Genomic DNA, 24,915 nt, shown 5'->3' with positions numbered 1-24,915 from the left:
TTTCCAGTACTTTAAAAATCTTGCTCCACTGTCTTCTACCTCACAGTGTTTCTGGATTTATCTGCAATTATCCTTATCTTTGTTTCTCTGTATGTAATGTCTTTTACTCTTCTGGCTACTTTTAAGATTTTCTCTTTATCATTGATTTTAAGCTATTTGATTACGATGGAACTTGGTGTAGTTTTATTCATGTTTCTTGTGCTTTGGGTTTGTTGAGCTTCTGGTATCTGTGGATTTATACTTTTCGTCAAGTTTGGAAAATTTTGGCCATTATTTTCTCAAATATTTTTTCTGCCCTCCCCTTTCCTTCAGGAACTCCAGTTACCCTGTATATTGTCTCACAGCTCACTGATGTTTTGTTCATTTTTTTCCCAGTCTTTTTCTCACAGTATTTCATTTTGATAGTTTCTACTACCATGTATTCAAGTTCATTAATCTTATCTTCTGCAGCATCTAGTCTGGTATTAATTCCATCCAATGTATTTTTTATTGTGGTTTACATCTCTAGAAGTTCAATCAGGATCTTTTAAAAATCTTTCATGTTTGGGGCCGGCCTGGTGGTGCAGTGGTTGAGTGCGCACGTTCCACTTTGGCAGCCCGGGGTTTGCCGGTTCGGATCCCAGGTGCGGACATGGCACAGCTTGGCAAGCCATGCTGTGGTTGGCGTCCCACATATAAAGTAGAGGAAGATAGGCATGGATGTTAGCTCAGGGCCAGTCTCCCTCAGCAAAAAGAGGAGGATAGGCAGCAGTTAGCTCAGGGCTAATCTTCCTCAAAAAAAAAAAAATCTCTCATGTTCAATTTTTCTTCTAATTTCTTCAACATATGAAATTGTTATAATAACTCTTTTAATGTACTTGTCTACTAGTTTTATTATCTGAGTAATTTCTGGACAAGTTTCAATTGATTTTTCTTCTCACTATGGGTCATATTTTTCTGCTGCTTTCTGTATCACATTTTTTTATTGGATGCCAGATTTTGTGAATTTTGCCTTGTTAGGTCCTGGATATTTTTGTATTTCAGTAAATATTCTTGAGCTTTGTTCTGGGATGCAACTAGTTTACTTAGAAACAGTTTGCTCCTTTCAAGGCTTACTTTTTTAAGCTTTATTAGGTAGAACATGGGCAGCTTCTAGTCTGGGCATAAGTTCTCCCCACCACTGAGGAAAAGCCTTCAGCAGAATTTGCCCCATGCCCCATGAATTATGAGGTTTTCCAGGTCAGCTGGAGGGAACAGCTGTGTGAGCTCCAGAGATTGTTTGCTTTTCTCCTTTCAAATGGTTCTTTTCCCACCTCAGGGTTTCCTCACACACGTGTGCTGATCAATCCTAAGCTGACTGTCACAGGAAACCCTCTGAAGATTCCAGAGCTCTCTCTCCTATCTTGTGCTCTGTCCTGCAAACTATCTGCCTTGGCCTCTGTGGACTCTCCACTCTGCTCCCTCAGCTCACGGAGACAGCGGGGCTCAGCCTGAGTTCCTCCTGGCTGAAGCCTGGAAACCCTGCAGGCAATACGCTGGGGCAAACGCAGAGCTCACCCAGCTTTTTTTAGTCCTTCGGGGATTGCTGTCCTGTGCTGCCTGATGGCTGATGTTCAAATATCATTGTTTCATATGTTCTGCCAAGTTCTTTTGTTGTTGTTAAACATGGGAGGGTATACAGCAAAGGCATCCATCAACAAAATGAAAAGGCAATCTATGGAATGGGAGAAAATATTTGCAAATCATACATCTGATAAGGGGTTCACTTCTAAAATATATAAACAACTCATACAACTGAATAGAAAAAAACACAATCTACTTTAAAAATGGGCAGAGGGAGCCAGCCCCAGTGACCTAGTGGTTAAGTTCTGTGCACTCTGCTTCGATGGCTTGGGTTCAGTCCCCTGGCGCAGACCTACACCTCTTGTCTATCAGTGGCCATTGTATGTGGGGGCAGCTCACATACAAAATAGAGGAAGATTGGCAACAGATGTTACCTCAGGGTGAATCTTCCTCAGGAAAAAAAAAGGCAGAGGATCTGAATAGACATTTTTCCAAACAAGACACGCAAATGGCCAATAGGTACATGAAAGTATACCATACTACACAAAGCCATCCATAGATTCAATGCAATCCCTATTAAGATCCCAATGGCAATTTTTACAGAAGTCGAAAAAACAATCCAAAAATTATTTGGAACCACGAAAGACCCCAAATAGCCAAAGCAATCCTGAGAAAGAAGAACAAAGAGGGCGGCATCATACTTCCCGATTTCAAGCTATACTATAAATCTATAGTAATCAAAACAGTATGGTACTGACATAAAAACAGACACATGGACCAATGGAACGAATCGAGAGCCCAGAAATAAACCCATGCATATACGGTCAACTAATATTTGGCAAGGGAGCCAAGAATACCTAATGGAAAAAAGACAGTCTCTTCAATAAATGGTGCTTGGAAAACTGGATATTCACATGTAAAAGAATGAAAGTTGACCCGTATCTTACACCACTTATAAAAATTAACTCGAAATGGATTAAAGACTTAAATGTAAGACCTGAAGCCATAAAACTCCTAGAAGAAAACCTGGGAAAAAAGCTCCTTGACATAGGTATTGGCAATGATTTTTTGGATATGACACCTAAAGCACAAGCAACAACAAAAAATAAACAAGTGGGACCATGTAAAACTAAACAGCTTCTGCACAGCAAATGAAACCATTAAGAAAGCAAAAAGACAACCTATGAAATTGGAAAAAGAATTAATACAACTCAATACCAAAAGAAGAACAAATAATCCAATTAAAAATGGGCAAAGGACCTGAATAGACATTTTCCCAAAGAAGACATATGAATGGCCAACAGGAACATGAAAAGGTGCTCAGCATCTCGTCATTAGGAAAATGCAATCAAAACCACAGTGAGATATCACCTCATGCCTGGTAGAATAGCTATTATCAAAAAAAACGAGAGATAGCAAACACTGGTGTGGATGTGAAGAAAAGGGAACATTTGTGCATTGTTGGTGGGATTGTAAATTGGTGACGCCACTATGAAAAACAGTATGGAGGTTCCTCAAAAAATTAAAAATAGAACTACCATAAGATCCAGCAATCCCACTTCTGGGAATATATCTGAAGGGAAAAAAAACACTATGTTGAAGAGATATCTGCACCCCCGTGTTCACAGCAGCATTATTTACAGTAGCCAATACAGAAAAACAACCTAAGTGTCCATCGACAGATGAATGGATGAAGAAGTTGATGAATGGAATATTGTTCAGCCATAAAAAAGAAGGAAATCCTGACATTTTCAACAACATGGGATGGATCTTGAGGGCTTTATGCTAAGTAAAATAAGTCAGAGAAAGACAAACACTGTATGATATCAATTATTTGTGGAATCTTAAAAAAAAACACAAAAAAATCAGGAGCCAGCTCAGTGACATAGTGGTTAAGTTTGATGCTCTGCTTCAGCGGCCCCAGAGTTCACAGATTGGGACCCCAGGCATGGACTTAAACACCACTTGTCAAGCCAAGCTGTGGAGGTGTCCCATATACAAAATAGAGGAAGCTTGACACAGATGTTAGCTCAGTGACAATCTTCCTCAAGCAAAAAGAGGAAGATTGGCAACAGATGTTAGCTCAGGGTCAATCTTCCTTACCAAAACAAAAAACAAAACAAAAAAACCCCACAAAAACAAAAAATCATAGATACAGGGAACAGATTAGTGGTTGCCAGAGGTGGGAGGTAGGCAAAGTGGGTGAAGGTGGTCGAAAGGTACAGGCTTCCAGTTATAAGATAAAAAGTTCTGGGGATGTAATGTACACCATGGTGACTAGAGTTAGTAATACTGTATTGTATATATGAAAGTTGCTAAGAGTAGATCTTAAAAGTTCTCATCACAAGAAAAAAAAATTGTAACTATGTATGGTGATAGATGTTAACTAGACTTATTGTGGTTATCATTTCACAATATATACATATATCAAAGCATTACGTTGTACACCTAAAAATAATACAATGTTATATGTCAATTATATCTCAATTAAAAAAATTTTTAAGAATCCACATAAGAGAAAGCATGACAAACCAAAAAAAAGGACTGAGGAAAAAGCATGTTAAATATGAAGCAAAAAGAGGATAACAGGAAAAAATCCAAACATGTAAGTAATCACAGTAAATGCAAATGGATGAAATTCATTGATTAATAGAGCATCGACTTTTTAAAAATGCAAGTTTAAGCTGCTTACTAGAGACACATTAGGAATACAAAAAGGCTGAAACTAAAGAAATAAAAATATATATGTCCAAAAGAATTTATTAGGAAAAAAAGTCAGTCACATTCTAAGTACAAAAAAGTATGCCAGCAAGAACATGTAACAATTCTAAACTTGTGGTCACCTAACAATAATCTCAGAATACAAAGTAAAAATAGGCAAAATCAGAAGGGAAAAATTTAAAATTCACTGTCAAAGGGAGATTTTTACAAAATTACCTCAGTAATTGATAAATCAAAAGGGGGGGGAAGTAAAGCTATAGAAGATTTGAAAAATAAAAATATAACTAACAACTTGGATCTAATGTATATGTGTGTATAGACTATTATATAAAATATAAATAATAAATTATCTATTATATTATCTAGTATATCTATTAAATTATAATATAATTTAAATATATTATCTATTACATACATAGATATCTATTATACATATCTATTATATATGTATACATAATAGATAATATATGTATATAATAGATACATAGATCACATTATATTTATAATAGATATTATAACATATATAATATACATATATAGATCTGAAATAGATATAAGAAAATTTTAAGATTTGATAAACCTGGGTAGTTGATACAAGGATATTTGATATACTGGTCTTTATACTTTTCACATACTTGGTATGTTTTGTAATAAATTTTAAAATTAATAATTATTCACAAGAAAATCTGAAATTGAGCACTAAGGCTGAATTCCTTGTTTTGGCCTCTACAGATGCCTGGCACAGAAGAGAGGACTAGGAGGCCAGATGCCCCCCTCTTTCACAAAATTCCCATCATAAGTAATGTCACTAGCAAGAAAACGTCCTAGCAACTGGGGAGGAGATCAGCCTAAGAACGTACGTAGGTAAGGTGGACAGGGTGCACATGAGGGCGGAGATGCTCAATTCTGTCTCCTCTAAACACATCTGGGAAAGGAAAGTTACATTTGGAAAACAAACAAACAAAAAACGTAGGCGGGTAAATCTGGTCCCCACTACTGCTTCTCGGCTGGAAGCAGACGTCTGACCTGGGTTTTAAATGGCAGGAGTGTGAGGACAAACTGGAAGGGATCCTCCACATGCTTGATGTCTGCTTTCTTTGAATCGCTCCACCTTTTGCGCGTCCCAGCACAACTTTAATCTGACTTCTATTCCTGAGCTAAGTCTCAAAGCCAAACGAGGTCTAAAGTCTCAGACACTTCTTGACTCCTTTTTGTAGCTTGTTTAGTGCCCACTGAGTGTCTTGCACAAAAATGCTTTAAAAAATGTATCGCCGAAGCTGTATATTAAAAGACACTTAAAAAGCATATAAGAAAAGAGTAAGGTTAAACCATATGTTAGGGATATACATTTGGGTATAAAACCACAGAGAAACATAAGGAAGTTTATTTCTGTCCTTCTTTGTTGTCCTGACTATAACACTAAGGGCAGTGGTTACTCTTGGAGGGAGTAAGGAGGCTGTGATCGGGATGGGGCTCATGGAAGCTTCCGGATGGCTGAAGGTCTATTTCTTGACATGAGTGATGGTTACAAGAGTATTTATCTCATAATAATTCATTTGCTTTAAGGTGGTGCTTTTAAGTTGTCTGCAGCTGGGTTTTACTTTACAATAAAAACATTTTTATGAGTGTGTCCCCTGAATGACTGAACAAATGAATCAATCTGGGCACAAGCATCAGTGGCTGCTAATATCAAAAAAGAGCAACATCCAGACATTATGCTCCCCGTGACGGGAGGACTCACCAGCGCCTGTGAAGGAGACTGGCCCAAAACTGAACCTGAATCTGATCAAGCCTCTAGATCCAGTTCCAATTAACAGGACAGAGGAACACTTTAAATGACACTATAGGGACAAGGTCGGCAAACTCCAGATTTGGAGTCAGGAAATTCTGCAGTGGGGGACAGAGTATACAAGGGGGGAACGTCTTGATTAAAATAGACTTAAAAGACACATCGACCAATCACAACATGTAGACATTATGTGGCTCCTGCTTTTAAACAAATAAATTACAAACAAACATTTATAACATTTCTGAGACAATTGGAGATTTGAACACTGATGGAATACTTAATGATGTTTAAAAAAATCTTGTTAAATTTTTTAGCTGTGATAATGGTATTCTGATTAGTTTTTTTTTAAAAAGAGAGTATCTTGTAGAGATACACTTTAAAATATTTACAAATGAAATGATGTGATTTTGAATTTGCATCAAAATAGTACAGAGAGGAAATTGGATATGGGTACACATGAAACAAGATTGGCCATAAATGGATAATTGTTGAATCTCACTATATTTTTTTACTATTTTCTCTAATACTTTATTTTTGCTTTTTTAAAAAAGTTTTATGAGGTATAATTTACATATCAATAAAATTCACCAGTTTCAAGTGTACAAATTTAACAATATTTTGTACATTTATAGGATTGTGCAATCGTCACTACAATCCAGCATTAGAACATTTCCATTACCCCAAAGTTTCCTTGGGGCCTCTGTAATCAATTCCCACTCCCACCCAGCCCTCCGCTGGTGTGCTTCCTGTCTCTCTAAATATGCCTTTTCTGCACATTTCATTTAAGTGGAATCATATAGTACGCAGTCTTCTGCTATTGTCTCTACTAGTATATAAGTTTGGTATTTTCCACAGTGAAAACAATTTTCTTGAATTGAACAATGACTTACATTTCTATAGCATTTCGTGGTTTGTAAAATGCTTTCACATACTTTATCTGAATGGCACCACACTCAAACAAAGGGCGTAAGTAAGGCAGGATAACATTTCTTACTAATCTTATAGATGAGGAAACTGAGGCTCCGATGGTTTAAGGACGCCAAGGTCACAGAGCTAGCAAGTACCGAATTAGGACTCAATTCTGGCCTCCAGTGACCTGGTGAGATATTTTCCCCTGTCATGCTGCCTTGCTATACTGCCCACGGCCCTTGTCCCCCCATCCCATCACTTAGTGCCCCATCCCTCCAACTCAGGCCTCTCCGCATGGAGCCGGAGGACCTGAGCTGCAAGCCTCGGCTGGCTCCGCATCCACACCCAGCTAACAGTGGATGTAGAACCAGTCTCAGGGCCTTGTTTCCTATCTGGAGAAAAAGACAAAATCTCTCTTCTACTCTTTCTTCTTCAGCCTGAGGTGGAAAGGGGATTCCAGCCAATCAGAGGTGTGGACCCTAAGGAGATGAAGGCTGGTTTATCTTCTTTAAGACATAGAGGCAGAAACAAGATGTTCTGTGTGTACACGTGCATGTGCATTCCTCAGCTGTGGGGAGAACCAGAGGGAAGGCATGAGCGAGGACAAGGAGGGTGCAGGATCAAGCCAGCTGGCACATGAGGCTTCCTTCCTGAAGGTGCGTGTGTGAGTGTGTGAGCAGGTGCCTGGGGGCACTAGTGCACAGCTCTGTATACACGTTTGCCCCATGGTCTGTATCTTTGCAGCTAGACTATCAGAGGATGGAAATATCCTGAAATCTCTTTGCCTTCTCTTTGTGTCTTTACATTTTTTTAAATGATTATTGTGTCTGCTCTGTAACCCCATTCTTTGGCATTTTATAGTTAACACTCAGGCAGAGCTCAGAAGAAACCACCAATGGCACCTTCCTCTGGGGAATGGGACTGGGGGTCTCAGGACTCACTTCCCACTGCAAACCCTCTTGCTTCATTTGAACTTTTTGTCCTGTATTTGTGGTATTTTCATAATAAAATGAGGGGAAAACCATCGTTATTACCAGTAAGCAGCAGTGTTTCCCTGAAGAGCCTGCTTCTGTCAGCCTACTATAAGGCTGAGCGGATTACAAGTGCTGTCAAACGTAACTTCTCATGTAATCCACTCGTTCATTCAACAAATACTTGATGTTTCCTATGTGCCAGGCAGGCACAGCTCTAGAAGCCGGAATACAGCAGTGAACAAAACAGGTACAAATTCCTCCCCTCCTGGGGATCTACATTCTACTGGATGCAGAAAGACATACAACAAAATTAATAAATTACATGGCACATGAGGAGAAAAGGCAAGGAAGGGAAGGCTGGTGGCAGTACTGGGGATGGGAGGATGTCATATTGAGGGGGGTGGTCAGGGAAGGCGACCCGGGAACAGACTTGGAGGAGGTGAGGGAGTCATCCAGGGAGCTAGGTGGGAGAAAAGGGCTCCAGGGAACAGCAAATGCAAAGGCTCCGAGACAAGAGTGGTGGCCAGCACGCTTCAGGAACAGCCAGGAAAGCAAGGTGACTGCAGAGTAACAGGAGCTGGGGTTGGAGGGGTTGGAGAGTCATCAGATCATGTGGGGCCTGGCGGACCACTGTGGGGTTTTTGACTTTTACCCGAAATGAGACGGGAGCCACTGGAGAGTTTGAGCAGAGGAGGGTCATGACCTAATATGTGTTCACAGGGTCAGCCTGGCTGCTGCGTGGAAACCAGCCTGTAGCCGGGAAGTGGGGAGCCCTGCGAGGAGATTGTTGAGAGGTGGTGGAGGCTTGGATGAGGGTGGTGGCAGTGGAGGTGGTGGGTGGGCATTCGACTCTGGAAATAGCTAGAAGGGACAAACGACGAGAGTTGCCGATGGATTGGATGTAGGGTTTGAGAGAAAAAGCAGAGGAGAATGACTCCAAGGTTTTGGGCCTGAGCAGCCTGGAGGATGAGATGGGGAAGACTGGGGGGCGGAGGGGAGCAGAAGTAGGTGACATGGGGAAGACCACGAGCTCCGCCTGAAGAAGTTAAAGTTAAGAAGACGGAGGCGATGGGTTGCCGCACATGGGTGTCGTCAGCGTGTGAATGGTAATGCCATCCTCCGAACTCGTCCCCATCTCACAGGTGTGGACGCTCGGGAACCAGGGCTCTGAGTCCGGGGCGGCCCAGGTCACGTGGCCGCGAGCTGGCGCCCCCTGGCGCGGGAAGGTGGGCGGCGGCGGCGGCGATGGCGGCGACGATGGCCGCAGCGCGCGAGCGCGGGGAGCCGGGCCGCAGGGCCCTGTACTTCTGCGGGAGCATCCGCGGCGGACGCGACGACCGGGCGCTGTACGAGCGGATCGTGTCGCGGCTGCGGCGCTTCGGGACCGTGCTCACCGAGCACGTGGCGGCTCCCGACCTGGGTGTGCACGGTGAGGCCACCGGGGCGCGGGGCGCGCGCTGCGGGGCGGACCGGGGAGGGCTCCGGCCCGGGTCCCTCCACCGAAACTGCACACGCCCCGGCGGCGGCCGCCCGCAACCCTGCCGCGCGCCCCCGCGGCGCGGAGCCCGCCCTCCTGCCCGAGAAAAGGAGCCGCGGCTCAGACTCCGTGTGTCCGAATACGCCAGCGGCTGTGAGCCCGGTCTCCGCTTTCAGTTATTATCTTGACCTGTGGTTCCTTCTTGGAGAACTTTCTTCAGCTCTTTCCAGGGGCGTTTTGTAGGGAGGACCAGCATGGGAGTGGACGGGGCTGCTTCCGTTCCCACCTCACCTGCTGCACCTTCTCCCCAACCTAAGACAAAACTTCTTCTGCTTCCCCCTTTACGTCCGGATATCCGCCCTCTCCTAGACGGACAGACCCCAGTGCTCCGCCCACCACCTGTCCCGCCCTCTGATCAGGCTGTTACTATAGTGTTCTGCTCCTTCTGGCTTCTGGGTCTTTCTAATGCCTGGCTTTGATCTGCTGGTCCGGAATCTCGCTGACTCTTCTAGTTTGAAAATTGTGCCTAGAACTCTTGTATTTCTTCTGCTCAGAAAACCTTAAGTGGTTCCTCGTTGCCCGACTCAGGAGCAGATCCAGGATTTGTGGGACCTAATGTAATTCGGGGAGACTTTTTTTTTTTGAGGTAGATTAGCCCTGAGCTAACTGCTGCCAATCCTCCTGTTTTTGCTGAGGAAGACTGGCCCTGAGCTAACATCCATGCCCATCTTCCTCTACTTTAGATGTGGGACGCCTGCCACAGCATGGCTTGCCAAGTGGTGCCATGTCCGCACCCGGGATCCAAACCAGCGAAGCCCGGACCGCCAAGAAGCGGAATGTGCGAACTTAAGCTCTGCACCAGCGGCCCAGCCCCGGGGAAGACTTGTTTAAAAAAATGAAATCACGAAACAAAATTGCTAGGGCCTTGGAAAGGGCCTGTGCAAGTGAGGGACCCTGAAGCTTAAGGTTCCTTGGTTTCAGGTCATATCCACCCCTGCCTAATGATTCTCGAACCTTAGTGTGCTCAAATATAATCTGAGGGAGCTTGTTTAAAATGCCGATTCTCTGCGACGAAGACTTAGACTGTATTTTTTAACAAGGTCTCCAGTGATTCTGCTCTGACGCCGGTGGCTGTGAGCCTCAGGTCCCAGTGGGTAAGGTTTAATCAGGTAGGATCACAGAGCTCCTGACCCTTGGACCCCAGCATGCCTCTCCTACCTTAGCTCCCACCGCCTCCTGCTGGTCACGCTCTGCATTCAGGCAGTGGCTCTCCAAGGTCGGCGCGTCTCAGAAGCACCTGGAGAGCTCATGAAGCAGCCAAGACTCAGGTTCTCAGGCGATTCTGCTCCCACCAGAGCTTGAAGCCAGTCTGTTGGGCTCTAGTTTTCTCCAGCCTTTCCTTGCACGGGCGTCTCTTGCAGCTGCCTGCCTCTTCCCCCACCTGGGATGCTCTCCTCCTTCTCTTCTCCTCTAGTCATCCTGACCCAGTGAGTCAGTCCTTCCCTTCACCTCATCTGCATCACTCATCTGGCCCTAAGCACACATCCCACCTTGCACAGGAGTGAATTTTTCTTGCGGCTGTTCCGCTTCCTCACTGATTTTCATGGAATCTTAGTGTTGGGCAGGCCCTCGGAGGTCATCTAGTACGTCTCCCTCCCTCCCTGAGCAGGGTGGACATAGGGGTGGCGAGGGCAGGGGAGAGGGGCTGAGTGCTGAGGACAGGGCCGGGGTGTGGCCTTGACCAGCTTTCTTTCCACCACAGGGGAAGAGGCTGCTGGGGGTGACAAGCTCATCCATGAGCGAGACCTGGCCTGGCTGCAGCAGGCTGATGGTGAGTGGCCCTCCCTCCTACCCTCCAGCTCCTCTGGGGTGTTAGATACCCTGGACGTGCCTGGCCTCCCCACCTAGAAGGGGTGCCCTGGAGCTGCCTCCTCACCACACCCAGACTCTGTCATCTCTCCCTCACAAGCGTTCATCTCACCTTTCTTCCCAGTGGTCGTGGCAGAAGTGACCCAGCCATCCTTGGGTGTAGGCTACGAGCTGGGCCGGGCCGTAGCCCTCAATAAGCGAATCCTGTGCCTCTTCCGCCCGCAGTCTGGCCGAGGTGAGCACTCCAAGCCCTGGATGGCCACACCCTCCCTCCCCAGCTTTCTGAGGACCCAGCCCTCAGCACCTTCCTTGGGGCCTCTGAGTACAGTGCCTACCCATAAAAAGGGAGGAGGAAGGGAGCGGAAAGGGGGGAGTATGGAAGGGAGGCCCCTTCACCTTCCTCCACCCCTCCTAGTGCTTTCAGCCATGATCCGCGGAGCAGCAGATGGCTTGCGGTTCCAGGTATGGGACTATGAAGAGGGAGAGGTGGAGGCCATGCTGGATCGATACTTTGAGGCTGATCCTTCTGAGGAGGTGGCTGCCTCCCCTGAGCCAACCGCTTGACTTAACCTCACTTCATTAAATTCTTCGAATCCCAGACTCTGCTCTAGTACCATTCCTGCCCCTTAGCCCCAGGACCGAATTAAAAGGTATGTTTAAAATTCACACGTTACATCGGTATGTGTGGCAGGGCGGGGCAGGTCCTCAGTGATAGCCTCTTCCCACCCCACTTCACGTGACGATGGAGAGACCCTTTAAAAGGCTATGGGCCCCCAGGAGGAAGACCCTTCCTAATACCCTCAAGCCCCTGCAGGGACTTTCAAGAGTTTGGAGGAAGGCTGCTCACGGGGGAGAGCCATTCCTCTCTGTCTCCTCTGACACTGGGCTGACTCTGGGGCAAGTAGACAAGCCTGCGCCTGGCCCTCCACCATGTGGACCTGCATTTCCCTTTATCAGCTTAGGGCAGATGGGTCTGCCTTGGGCTTTCTCTGAGGACAGAAGAGTCCAGAGGTCTAAAGAAAACAGTAAAGAATGAGGAGGGCTGGGGTGAGGGGAGTTGAACCTGGCCTTTGGGGAGGCTGCCCAGCCAGCTTCCAGAGAAGTGTGTGAAAAAAAAGACGTTTATTCAGTAAACAGAAGAAGGAGCTGCAGATGCTGGGAATCGCCTCCCCCCACGATGGTGGGAAGGGGTGAACTCCCCACCCCCGAGGCCCATGACTCCGGGGTGGCCCCAGGTGTTCCCTGCGTCCTGCCCCCTCAGTCATAGGCATCATCATCATCCTCCTCATCACCAAAGAAGAAAGTCTCCCGGTCCAGGTTCTCAGACTCCTCATCATAGGAGAAGCTGTCATTGTCCAGCTCCTCATCAAACTCATCCTGCTGCCACTCAGGGACATCCTCCTCATCGTCCTCCTCCTCTTCCTCCTCCTCCACCTCCAGCCCCGAGGAGCCCTGGGGCCTAGGGAGAGAGAGCCACACTCAGCCCCACAGGAAGCCTGGCGTCTCCCACTCCCCGTCCACGCTTCTGCCCAGACTACTCACTGATGGCCAGGCGTGTTGGATCCTTTCGCCTCCCAGGCCTCTGATGATGGACTCTGGAGACCAACCCGGAAATCCTGGCCAGAAGAAGGAGGATGTAGGGAGTAGGAGAGCAGAGGACACGGGGCCTCTGTGACCAGCATTCCTTCACCCACGTTCTTTGAGGGCCTACTAGGTGCCAGGCCCCTGGGAGGAATGCTCCCTCCTCTTCTCCCTCCCTCGCCACAGCACTTCACAAGCCCCCGCCTGTGTGTAATCTAACTCCGAGGTGTCTCCAGGAACACAGGACACGCCCGTGAGCACACCACCCTGCGCTTCAGGAGCCCGCAGTTTATGCTCACGTCCTTCCTGTCCAGGTTACGTACTAGTCCCTGAGCTCCCTGAGGGCAGGCTTCATAGGTTAGACTCAGCGTCAGTGTATCAGAGCTAGAAAGAACCTCAGAGATCCCTTACTCCAGTGGATCCCAATTCCCTGGCCCCTATTCCCGGGATTGTGAATCCACCTCTGGGAAATATGTCTGAAAAAGTTACCCAAGTGATCCTGACGAGCAAGCATTTGGCCAAATCTGGGCTAACTCCTTTATTTTGTAGGAAATGCCAGGTGGTTAAGTGGCAGGATCCAACAGCATCCAGCAGGCTGGCCTAGGAGCTGGAACGCACACCCAGGTCTCCAGACATCCCTTCGCCCTTGCTGCCTTTCCTTCTGGACTCCCCCAGGCAGGGGCTGTGCTGGCACAGGAGGTGCAGGGCCAGGGTAGCATACCTGGGCGGAATGCTGCAGGATAGCGAGCAGCCTCTCCTGGATCCGCCGCAGCAGCTCTAGGCCTGTGTTGAGGCAGTCTGCCCGAAGGAGGCGCAGGGACGAGGCCAGGTCTCTGCACCGCAGCAGGGTCTCCTCTGCAGGGGGGCAGGGCACAGGGGCTCCTTCCCTTCTTTCATTCCTTCCACTCCTTCCTTCACCCAACACCTACTGAACATCTACCAAGTTCTACTAACGTCTGCCAGGCACAGGTCCAGACAGGCCTTCTCCTGGGGCTCACGTACTAGTGGTGGGGGGCAGATGGCAATGAAATGAAAGGTCAGGGGAAGATCTGTGCCTTGGGCATGTACTGCATACCTTTATAAGGGAATTGTAAAGGCCCGTGTGATAAGGCTATGAAGAAGCAGGAGGAGTAAGAGGACAGAGTGAGGCTGGGGAACTGGGGGGCGCTGTTTCGTCCACTTGTGTGTCTGTTGGGATGGGCCGCTCAGAGGGGAGAGGTGGGCAGGAGAAAGGACTGACCAGGCGGGGCCGGGCCTCACCGAGGAGGATCTGCAGGGCATTGGTGTGCAGCTCCAGGTTCTCGGTCTGCTGCTCCACCACGTCCATGTGCTCCGTGTCCTGGTTGTAGAAGCTGTACACGCAGGCATAGGCCAGCACCTAGGGGAGCCCAAGTCAGCCCTGCCCCTGCTGAGGGGCGGGCCTCCCCTCCACCGCTCCCTCCTCATTCCTTCCATTCAGGCAGGTGAGAGGAAAGTGGCCCAGCCCACCAGACCCCCTTGGCACGTCCCTCTCCTCCCCTATCACCCCGCCACCACCTTTCGAGCCTGCTCCAGTCCTCGGCAGGCATCGCTGAGGAAGGTGAAGGATTTGGGTGGGGGCACCTCATGGATGGCAGACACGCGGTTCCGCAAGTTCACAGCAAACACCTGTGCAGAGGAAGGTGGGTCAGCACCCATGCCTGCAGCCCCGCCCCAGCCAGTCAGAACAGCACCCATCCAGTTCGGGCCTGGGGCCCCTGCCCAGCTGTCCACCCCAGCCCTCTGACCTCACGGACCCAACTGTTTCCTCGCTGCTCACCCGGGCCTGGTGGTGGAAGGTACACCTCTCGTTATAGTCCTGAAACCGCTTCTCCTGGCGGGCTGCTTTGCTTACCTGGTGAGGACACATTGAGAGGGCTGTCGGGTAGTTTGCTGGGCAGCACAGGGTTAGTAATCAGACTAGCTACCAGTCAGGGAGGCCTTTGATGCTTCACCCAGATTTCTTCATTTAATCCTCGTAACTCTGTGAGGGGGGGTCACATCCTTACCCTTTTTACAGATGAGGATGCTGCGGCTTGGACAAGTAAACTGGCCCAAAGCCACACACTAAGCAGAGAAGCAAGGCTCTGACTCAGAGTCCTTGCTCTCCTCCTCTCTGTCCTGGGGCCTCCTGAGAATGCCTAGCCTGCCCCAGCCTTTCTGTAGCCCCCTCGGTGTGAGCAGTCCGATCCTGGGCTGGAGGTCCCTATGCAGACCTCTCATGACAGAACTCTGTAGGTGCAGGTGGCTTCTGTCTTCTCCCCCCGAGCCTCTGTCCCAACAGCTGCTCTGGACACAGAGCCCTCTCTGCCCATCCTGCTGCCCTTGTGCCTCCGCCCTCCTCCTGGGGCCCAGCCACTCACCATGGCAGAGCAGTTGTAATAGTCCTTGTGATTGGGCTTCCAGGACTTGAGGCAGCGCCAGCAGAAGCCATGGTTACATTTGGCACAGGTCATGCTATGGAGGAAGCTAGCTGGTCAGAGGGCTCCTGCCTCTGGCCAGGGCCACACCAGGAATGCCAGGGCCTGGAGGTTCTACTGAAGATGCCCCTGGCCCCTCCCATGCCCTTACTGTCTCCTTAGCCTTACCAATCCCTACGACACGCACCCTTTGCTTCTGCATTCCCCCATACGGTATAGACTGAAAAATGGGGAAAGGAACATTAAAACCCAGGAATCACTCTGGAGAGTGCTAAGAGAGGGGTGCCTGAGTAACTGCCCTTGTTTGCTGAGCTTTCCGGCAAGCCCCACTGCCGCTTCCTTACTGCCAGGTCTCCCACCCTCTCCCGTGCCCTCTGACTCCCCCAGTGCCCATAGCACCCCCTTCTTACTGTAGACACCCCTCGTTCTTCTCAATGGGAGCCTGACAGCTGGGACAGCGCTTGGAGATGAGCTTGGCCAGGTGCTTGCTCTGGGCCTCCACGCTCATGCCATCGTAGTAGCCGCCATCGTCGACCCACTGAGACATGTGGCCACAGCTGGCAGGGTAGTGTGCCTAGAGTAGGAGCGGTGGTAAGGACACAGCTCAGGCCTTACTGAGGGTGGCACTGCTGGTGTGCATGCGAGAGGGAGGGAGGTCACATCTGGAGGACTAGAGGAGGAGGAACAGAGCTCACCTGGGTGGCAGAGGATGAGGACAAGGCAGAGTCTGTGTGTGGGAGGCAGGAAGGGGTGTTGAGCAGGGGAGGGGTGTGATTCTGGCTCAGGGTCAGGGCCCACCTCAGGGAAGCTACAGTTGAAGCAGGAGGCCCAGCCACACTTGGAACAGGTGGTCCCACAGCCCAGGCCCTGGCGGCACAGGATGCGGTCACAGCCCTGGGGGTTGGTGCACCAGGTCAGGTTGGAGCAGCTCTCCACATAGCCACGTAGGAGGGCCTTCTCGTACTGTGGGGACGTAGGTGCCATGAGGTGAGGGCCTGGCTCTCCAGGGTGCCACACCTCCAGGCCCCTCAGCACCCCACATGTCAGTCCATTCCCTGGGGCCCACTCCTTTGGCTGTGCACTGGCACTTCTCTCAGAGGGTGGGGCTACCTTGGAGATGACCTCTGGCGAGGAGACGATGGCACGAATGAAGGCTCCGGTAGGCTGGGCAGGGCAGTCGGCAATGGGGCAGGTGCAGTTCAGCACGAGGTTCTGCTCAATTCGAGTTGTCAGATACTCATTCCAGCAAGACTGGGAGGGAAAAGGAGGGGCCGCTCAGGCACAGCGCGGGAGCAGCACAAGAGGACGGTGTCCTGGTAACTAACCCAGTGCCACTCCCCAACAACGTGGAAGGCCAAGACAAGCCTGCTTCTAGATCAACCTCCAAACTGACAGTCATCTTTCTGGCTTCCATAGGTTTTCCTGGGATTGGCCCAAATTACAGTTGTCTTTGAGGATGTGTAGGCCAGGATAGTAGCCTAATTACAATTATTGTTGGGCTGGACTTGGAGGGAATGGGTAAAGAGAATCACAAAAAAGGAGAAGAAAGATTCAAGTTCTAAGAAAGAATTAGAGAAGGCAAGAAGCTCAGAGAGAAAGGAGGCCTGGGGAGGTGGGAGGCCTTTTCCCCAGGGGGTGGCTGGCCTGGAACACTGTAGCCTCTCTTCCTCGCTCCATTGGCTCACCTCAGTACTGTCTTGATGGTCCCATCTCCCCAGACTCAGCCTCTTCTCCACAAAACAGACTTGCCCATTGATCCCCCAAATCCTGATCCATGGCACCAGCGCTCCCCCAGTCACCAGTGTCGGAACCTTCACGTCTCTTGAATGCTTTTCTTGCTCGCGTGTCACTGCCCCACCCTAAACCAGGCCATGATCCCCTCACCCCTCAAAGGCTGCAGGAGCCTGTCCCAATAACAGTCTTCCTACCGCCATCTCTCCCCACGCAGTCCACTTGGTACATGCACGGTCAGCAGCCTGAGCCTCCTAAAACCCTCCACTAACAACCCCCTTCCTCACTGCCGACTGCCGAGCCTTCCCAAACGATGCATCTAAGCCCCCAGGAGAGTATGCATATCGGTGGCACCAAAGCTCCAGAGTAAATGGGCAGCACCTCACTGGACTATTTTACTCAGAGGAAAGTACTAAACAAAACAAAACAAAACTCTTTTTATAGTGAAACAAGCCCACATAAACTGGGAAGTTGAATGCAAAATTCTTGCATTGTCAATATAAAACATCTTCCCAAAGATGTAAATCAGATCATAGCACTCTCCTGATTAAAACCCAGCATGGCTTCCCATAAATTAAACCATCTGCCAGTCTCAACCCAATCGGGCCCTTGTCCACCTCCCAAATCTCCTCCTCTTCCACTGTCCCACCACTTTACTGTGCTTTAGCCGCTAGGCTCAGCTTCTTTGCACTTGCTGTTCCCTCTGTCTGCAACACTCTTCCCCCGGATATTCACCTCCTCAGACTGGCCTTCCCTGACCTACCCAATCTAAAGTCCCTGACAATCCCCCTCATCCCACTCTCAGCCTCAGTCACTTCCTATGACATGAGCCCTGTATCTTCTTCCCTACACTCATCATGAGAGTGTGGAGGGCAGGCCCTGGAGTGAGACTGCCAAAATCCAAATCCTGACCTTGGGCAAATTACTTCTCCTCTGAGTGCCTCCATCTGCCATCTGTAAAATGGGGACAGTTAAAATACCTTCCTCAGAGAACTATTATGGGAATTAAGCAAGATAATGCATGTAAAACAGCAGAATGGCCCAGAGGGAGTCCCCCTAAATATCAGCTGTTGCTGTTATTAGCACCCAGGTCATTTCTTGCTTGGATATTCCCACTCCCTCATATGGCACCCAGTACTATGCAATAATACAGTAAGTCCATGACAAGCATTAGTTGATGAAAAAATGGAAGTATAAAGGAAATAATTAAGAACCTGGATAAAAGGAAGCACAGGCAACTATGTGAGAAGAGTAACTTGAAGCTGAGCAAAAGGGAAGGAGAAAAAGCACACGTACACATGCATGCAAGTGCGCATGTCCCAGATCACCCACCACTGGGAGACGCTGGTGGGAGAGGCAGCTAGAATTCATGGCAACCAGGGCGCTCTCCTGTTAAGCTGATGTGTTTGGGCTTGGCAGCAGTTCTACGAGCTGTGAGGCAGGGAATATGAGACACTCAGCACCCTGGGTCCCCGCGCCTCAGTCCCTCCCCGCATCCTCACTCCCCATCTACAGCCTTCTCTGCTTCAGCCTCACAGCAGCAAGCCCTGATGTCCCATAATTCCCTTCATTTTTGTGTTATTTTCTGGTTTACACCATTTCTTTTTATTTTTGTATTAAATGAGAGCACATGATAAAAGAAGTGATGATGTTCTGAGACAGAGAATTGAATGGTGATAAAGGAACCATAAACTATAGTCATCACCAATTTAATAATACTTCTCATTTACAAAGTATCTTGACGTATATGTTATATATATGTGTGTACATATATTCTTTCTGTCTGTCTTTCTGTCTATCTATCTATCATCTATCTGTAGTTCCCAAACTTGGCTGAACACTGGAATCACCTGAGGAGTTTTTAACTCTCCAGATGCCTGGGTTTCACCTCCAGAGATTCTGATTTAATTGGTCTGGGGTATAGTTTGAGCCTCAGGATTTTTTGAAAAGCTCCCAATGACTATAACATGCAGCAAAGTTTGAGAACCAGTGATACATATCGCTGGATTCTAACAACCACACTTCAGAGTGTCAAGGCAGGTGGCACCACTTACTGATGACAAAACTAGTTTAAGAGGGACTAAGAGACTTGTCCAACACTGCCCAGGTCAGGAAATGGCAGTGCTGGGGCTGGACTCGAGTTCCCAGGAACTGTGCTGGGCCGGAAAGCCAGGGCAGGAGAAGCCGGCGGAGCCTCACCTTACAGCAGTAGTGCATGCAGCAGAGGGACGGCAAGTCGTCGTCGGGCTCCAGCGTGCTGACACAGACAGGGCAGTGGTCTGGGCGTGCGGGGGCAGCTTGGGCCTGGGGTACACACAGCCCAGCCGCCAGCAGCAGTGGCTCTGGGTTATCACTGTAGCTCTGCAGCAGCTGTTCGGCACCCCAGTGGGAATGAGCCAAAAGGTGCTGAGCCACATCTGGCTCTAGGTTCAGCGTCTCCTGCACCTGCCGCACTGTCTGCTCCATCAACCCTTCTACCTCCTGGGGGCTCATGGTGCGGCCTGCAGGCAGCTGTAGAGATGCCAGGGCAGCCACAGCTTCTGGGCTTGTGGGGAGAGAAGAGGTAGCAGTCAGTCTCCCTGCTCTGCTTATCCAACCTACTAACTGAACCCCACCCTGACCCCAGCTTCCTGCTTGAGCACCCCTGCTCACGCTTGCTTAACCAGCCTGAGGATAACCACTCAAACCAACTGTCAGCGCATGGCCCTCCACGTGGGGCTGTGTGTTGCAATAACTGGAGCACTACAGGAATCTAGTGGGCGGTGGGCAGGATGCTAACTGACCCGCAGTGGATGGGACAATCCCACTGTAGGTCTCACCCAAAATGCTACCAATGTGTCTGGTGAGAAACAATAGTCTTACTACTGCAGCCTTACTACCCCAAGTGTGCTCTGTGGACCAGCAGCATAAGTATCACAGGGAACTCTACTGAATCAAGATCCCCACATATGGACAAAGAGAACTGATCGGTGGTTGCCAGGGGAAACGGGGGTGGGGGGAGGGCACTAGGGGTGAGGTGCTGTACCTACAACATGACTAATAATGATGTACAACTGTAATTTCACAAGGATGTTAACTTTCATAACCTTAATAAAAAAAAAAAAATCCCCAGGTGATGTATCTGCATGTGAAAGTTTAAGGAAGATTACTCTAGAGAACTCACTCTACACACAATGCAAATAGCAGGCGGAAAAGTAGTGCGATAACAACTTCTGGTGAACTGGATCTGATGTAAAAACCTTTACGGGTGCCAGCTACTCAGGGGAATCTCATGGCAAATTCTTCTGTAGAACAGGCTTCCCGAAAACTAGTTTGTATATTTCACCAAAAAGAGTGCACAGTTAGCACTCAGTACACATTTGTGTAACATTCCATATTTGTTTAGAATGAGAGTTGTCTATAAAGAAGCTTACATGTCTGGGTCCCTTGCCTAAGGGTTGGTTCTTGGAGGATGGGGCCAGCAAGGCTCCTGATTGGGAAGGCAATGCTGGGGGCAGGAATGAGGACTAGCAAAGTGGGGGAAATAACAGGGACAGGTAAAATGGGGTGAGACAAAGAAAGAAATGAAGTGTTCTTCCATGAGGAAGCTGAGCTTTGGCACTGCAACCCCTCCCAGGTGACTGCTGCATCTGTCCTGGGGAGCCCATCCCTCTCTACTAGTTTGGAGCCCTTGCAGCAGAGGGAAGGAGCTGGGGGCCTACCTAGGCTTGGAGGTCTTGGTGGTCTGGGTGCCACAGAAGGGGACCTCTGCCTGACCCCGGCAGGGCCCCATGGGCTCTGGAGTGGCATACATCAGGATCTGGGGCCGGTCATCACGCCGTTCCACGTAGCCCTGGCCCAGCAGATGCAGGATGCAAGAGAGGACATCTGTACTGGTACAGGGCACGCCCCCAGCAACAGCACAGCCCAGGCTTCCAGGGGGATTTGGACCCTTCTGCCAAGCCTCCAGCACCTGGACAGGAGAGGAAACAGGCAGGCCACTTTTTACCTAGAGGAGCCAGCATGCCTGGCTCTGACTATGGATAAGGTACTGACTCTCTCATGCCTCACTTTTCTTATCTGTCAAATGGGGATAATAATAATAATCATATCACCACCTATCTCCTAGGACTGCTGTGTGGATTAAATGACTTAATCATGTAAGCTCTTGGAACAGGGCCTGGCACATGGTAAACACTCATGCCTTGTTTCTCCCTTCTGTCTAACTGCCCTATCGGAAACAGAAAACGCAGATGGGAATGTCACCATACACAGTCTTATACTAAGAGAGTTTATCTTCCCTTGTGATGATCCTTGGCTCCAACGCCCATCCTCTAGCATGACTCCCTCCCCCTGCAACCTCATGAGCCCCTCTCTGCCTACCAGACAAACCAGCTGATCAATGTGGAGGCCCTTTTCTCCATGGGCTTTGAGAATACGGACAAGAAGACAGCTCAAGAGGTTTCTCTTCTGTTCCAGGGTTCGGCCCTCATCCTTCTCTACATTCAGGTACGTCTGGGGAGGTATCAGCCACAGGGCCTCCCCACGGGGTTGGAGCCGAGGCTCACGAAGCCGCAGCACACCTGGAACTCAGTCTCAGTCAGTACCGGAGGAGGGGAAGGAACAGAAGAGTGGGGACGAAGGGGCCCCATTCGCTCATTCCCTACTATACCACACCCCACCCCCGAGAGCCCCACCCACTAGGAGCAAAGGCTCCATCCTGCCCCCATCGACCTACCCCTGTGTGGAAAGTCCGGACCCTCATGCAGGGTCAAAGGGCCATTTTCAGAGGTGAGGGGCAGAAGGGCCTGAAGCAGCAGCTCTGGGGTGAGGTCAGAACTCTTCAGCAAGGTCTCTACTGACACCTCCTGGTGACGAGAAACAGGGCCAGTCAGGAGTAGATAGTCAAGGGAAAGGAAAATAAGAGGGAGGGAGGATGGAAGGAGGAACAAAGTTCAGGAGAACAGTGACAGAGAGAGACTAAGGAGCTGAATCACCTCCATCTGATTGAAATTCAACAGCAGCCACATCTGCACGGTGGACACATGCAGGGTCTGGTCCCCAAAATGCAGTTCAGCCCGGCCCAGCCACGTCCACTTCAGTCGTCGATGTGGTCCCATGTCCAGGACTGGATGGTTCTGACCTGGGAAAGTGTCAAGCAGAAGGATGGAGACAAAGAGTAGGGAAAACAAGCGGGTTAGGGGTTGAGGCGAGGGTGCGCCATTAGTCAAGCTTCGCTCCTGCTAGTCCTTGTGGGGAGGAGGGCCCCAGCATCTACAGACATAGAGGTGCCTTGGTAAGCTTCCAGAGCTCAGCCTTCTCTGTGTCTGCCTCCCTGGCAAGCTGCAAGTATCTGGGAGCCCACCCTGTGCCAGGCAGGCTCCATGGAAGAAGCACAAGAGAGAGGAGACCTGGGTTCTGCCCTCATGGAGCTGACAGTTTTAAAGACCAACTAGGCTGGGTCTACTCCTCCTCCTCCTCTTCCCTCTTTCCCACCTCCTCAGGCAAGGTGAGCCTGGGATGTTTGCTCATACTAGAAAGCAAGGATGCTGTCAAAGGGAGAGTATCAAAAGGAGCCAATATGAGAGGTGCTCTCTAGCCAAAGATGGGGCAATTTGAACATCAAAAAAAATGCCAGCTGTGATGGATTGAAACACATGAAATATTTAAAAATCCATGAGTTTCATAATGATACATTTTTTAAAAGACCTCATTGGTCATCTTGGAAGGATGCTAGAGAACTAACACATTATTTTGAAAACTGGTTAAAAATAAGGAGGAGAAGGAGGAGGAAAGAATCAAGCCTTTCCTGTATAAACTGTATTTCAGTGTAATCAAAAAGGTGATAAGAGGAAATTTTCCCTTTATAGAGAAAGCATTCCAGCTAATACACGAAGAAGGATTAACAAAACTGGACTACCGCTAGTTCATAACCCCTGATGAAATGACATACCTAAGCAATGATAATGAATGACTCCCTAGTAAAAAGCTGATGGGAAACTATATATAATGTAGAGATTAGACTGACAACACTGAAATCCATTGACCCATCTTAACATCACAAAGCAAGACGGCTAGAGGTAACACACCTCCTGGGGGAAGTACATAATACCACCTATAAAGTGATCTTGCCCAAGAAATCAAACCCGAATCTGAATAAGCTTCTACATCTATCTATCAGTTTTCAGGAAATAAAGGAGACAGAGGAACATGCTAGAGGACACCATATGGATACAAAATCCAGAAAAATTCAGCCTGTGGACCACTCTATTTGGCAAACAACCCAGTTTCCTCCATAAACAATTAGAAAGGGGACAAAAAGGGAGGCAGGAACCTACAAACTAAGAAAACAAAAGATACAACTCAATCAAATGCAGTATGTGGGCTTTGCTGAGATCCTCAATAAATAAAAAAACTAATTTTAAAAACTCAAGACAATTAAGGAAATATGAACACTGACTGTAGATTTGATATTAGGAACTATTAATTTCTAAAGGGTTGATAGTTGTAGTGTCCTTGCTTTTAAAAAGAGAGTCCTTATCTTTTAAATTTGAGGGCTGGGGAAAGTGGGTGGGGGTATAGATGAAACAAGATTGGCCATGAATTGATGTATGTTGATACAGTGGAGTTTATCTATTCTGTCTATTTTTGTATATGTCTGAAATTTATCATAATTAAAAGATTTTTTCAATGAGGGTGAAAATAAGCCATTCTCAAATAAAAACTGATTAAGTTTTTCACCAATACTCCCTCAATGAAGAAACTTCTAAAGGATGTACTTTAGGAAGAAAATTGACCTCAGAAAGAAGAGTCAAGATGCAAAAGGAAAGATGACTAAGCAATTGGTATGATGGCAAATCTAAACATCAACTGAATAAAACAATAATAATGACTAATCGGGAGGTAAAAAAGACAATTCGAAAATACTGAACAATGGTAACAAGTAAGATGGGAGCTGGATCCGTTAGGATTTTCTATGGTCCTTTTATGGTCAGGAAGGCGGGAAGTGATATGAACAAATCAAACACATAGCTTAAAAATATAAGCGTAATCACTATAGAAACAGAACATGTAACTTCCAAAACTGATAGAGACAAAAAAGGCATTAAAAAAACAAATCCAAAAGAAGAAAAAAATGCACAAAAACCCAGGGTAGAATCATATTGATAAAGGTGTTCAATTTTTTATTCTTCTTTTAACTGTACATGTTTTGTATATTCTATTATATGTCAAATAACTAAAATTTAAAATTATAAGAAGGGTAAACTAAAATACGAAATAAGAGGTTAGAAATAAAAGTCAAATATATCATTACTCGTAATAATTATAAATAGGTTAAAACTGACGACTCAAAAAGAGACTTCAGGTTGAATAAAAAAAAATTCTAGGTATTTACAAGACACATGCCTAAAATATAAGCACATGGCAAAGTCAAAAGTAAAATAATACTGGGAGATTTGGATGAGAGTAGAATATTGGCATGGTATTGAACTATCTCCCCGGACAGACTGCTTATTAATTGTAGCAAGGGGAAAAAATATTAACCATACAGTAGAGAATCAAACCACCTCTTGACCAGGTTGTCAAAATTAACATCATAAAACAGGGGCAGGTGGAAATTGTGCACTTCCAAATACAACACCCTGAGAAGCATACACAGTCACCGAGTATTCTGGCCAGGAAGGCTTAACCTGAATCCAAATGAGGAAACAGCATACAAATTTAAAATGAGGAACTATTTAGAAAATTTAAAAGGGCTGTATTCTCTAAAAATGTCCGTGTCATAAAAGACAAAGAAAGGCTGAGGAACTGTTACGGATTAAAGGAGACTAGAGACATGACAACCAAATGTAACAGGTGATCCTAGACTGGATCCTGCCCTGGACTTAAAAAAAAAAAGACATC

The 24,915-nt window shown here is 47.9% G+C and overlaps 2 protein-coding genes across 3 annotated transcripts in view; one reads left to right on the top strand and one right to left on the bottom strand.

Moving 5' to 3' along the window:
• The first annotated feature begins 9,134 nt into the window (after positions 1–9,134).
• On the top strand, positions 9,135–11,947 carry DNPH1 (2'-deoxynucleoside 5'-phosphate N-hydrolase 1). The gene is made up of 4 exons (XM_070584650.1): positions 9,135–9,364; positions 11,175–11,243; positions 11,406–11,516; positions 11,697–11,947. The coding sequence occupies exons 1-4, from the start codon at positions 9,181–9,183 to the stop codon at positions 11,843–11,845; spliced, it is 513 nt and encodes a 170-aa protein (XP_070440751.1). The 5' UTR covers positions 9,135–9,180; the 3' UTR covers positions 11,846–11,947.
• A 437-nt stretch (positions 11,948–12,384) lies between these two features.
• Positions 12,385–24,915, bottom strand: part of CUL9 (cullin 9) — a 34,853-nt gene continuing 22,322 nt past the window's right edge. The window contains exons 27-41 of one of the 2 annotated variants that reach the window (XM_008515796.2): positions 22,008–22,153; positions 21,749–21,878; positions 21,394–21,593; positions 20,733–20,983; positions 19,231–19,576; positions 16,411–16,551; positions 16,099–16,263; positions 15,711–15,874; positions 15,244–15,337; positions 14,661–14,735; positions 14,399–14,509; positions 14,123–14,240; positions 13,584–13,717; positions 12,824–12,897; positions 12,385–12,740 (exon numbers count right to left, since the gene is read on the bottom strand). In XM_008515796.2, coding sequence (XP_008514018.2) covers positions 12,539–12,740; positions 12,824–12,897; positions 13,584–13,717; positions 14,123–14,240; positions 14,399–14,509; positions 14,661–14,735; positions 15,244–15,337; positions 15,711–15,874; positions 16,099–16,263; positions 16,411–16,551; positions 19,231–19,576; positions 20,733–20,983; positions 21,394–21,593; positions 21,749–21,878; positions 22,008–22,153 — 2,351 coding nt within the window. In that variant the 3' untranslated portion in view covers positions 12,385–12,538. Of the gene's footprint in view, positions 12,741–12,823; positions 12,898–13,583; positions 13,718–14,122; positions 14,241–14,398; positions 14,510–14,660; positions 14,736–15,243; positions 15,338–15,710; positions 15,875–16,098; positions 16,264–16,410; positions 16,552–18,363; positions 18,463–19,230; positions 19,577–20,732; positions 20,984–21,393; positions 21,594–21,748; positions 21,879–22,007; positions 22,154–24,915 lie in introns of those variants that run through there. The other variant, XR_011529758.1, reaches the window with a different exon arrangement.

Source organism: Equus przewalskii, chromosome 19 (assembly GCF_037783145.1).
Source record: "Equus przewalskii isolate Varuska chromosome 19, EquPr2, whole genome shotgun sequence".
NCBI lineage: Eukaryota > Metazoa > Chordata > Mammalia > Perissodactyla > Equidae > Equus > Equus przewalskii.
This window is presented reverse-complemented; position numbering and strand designations above follow the sequence as displayed.

Bases quoted from the DNA above. Each gene is read 5' to 3' on its own strand.
- DNPH1 (XM_070584650.1), top strand. From the start codon at position 9,181: ATGGCGGCGACGATGGCCGCAGCGCGCGAGCGCGGGGAGCCGGGCCGC. The intron at 9,365-11,174 runs GTGAGGCCACCG...TTTCCACCACAG, and splicing joins TCCCGACCTGGGTGTGCACG to GGGAAGAGGCTGCTGGGGGT. The intron at 11,517-11,696 runs GTGAGCACTCCA...CACCCCTCCTAG, and splicing joins CCGCCCGCAGTCTGGCCGAG to TGCTTTCAGCCATGATCCGC.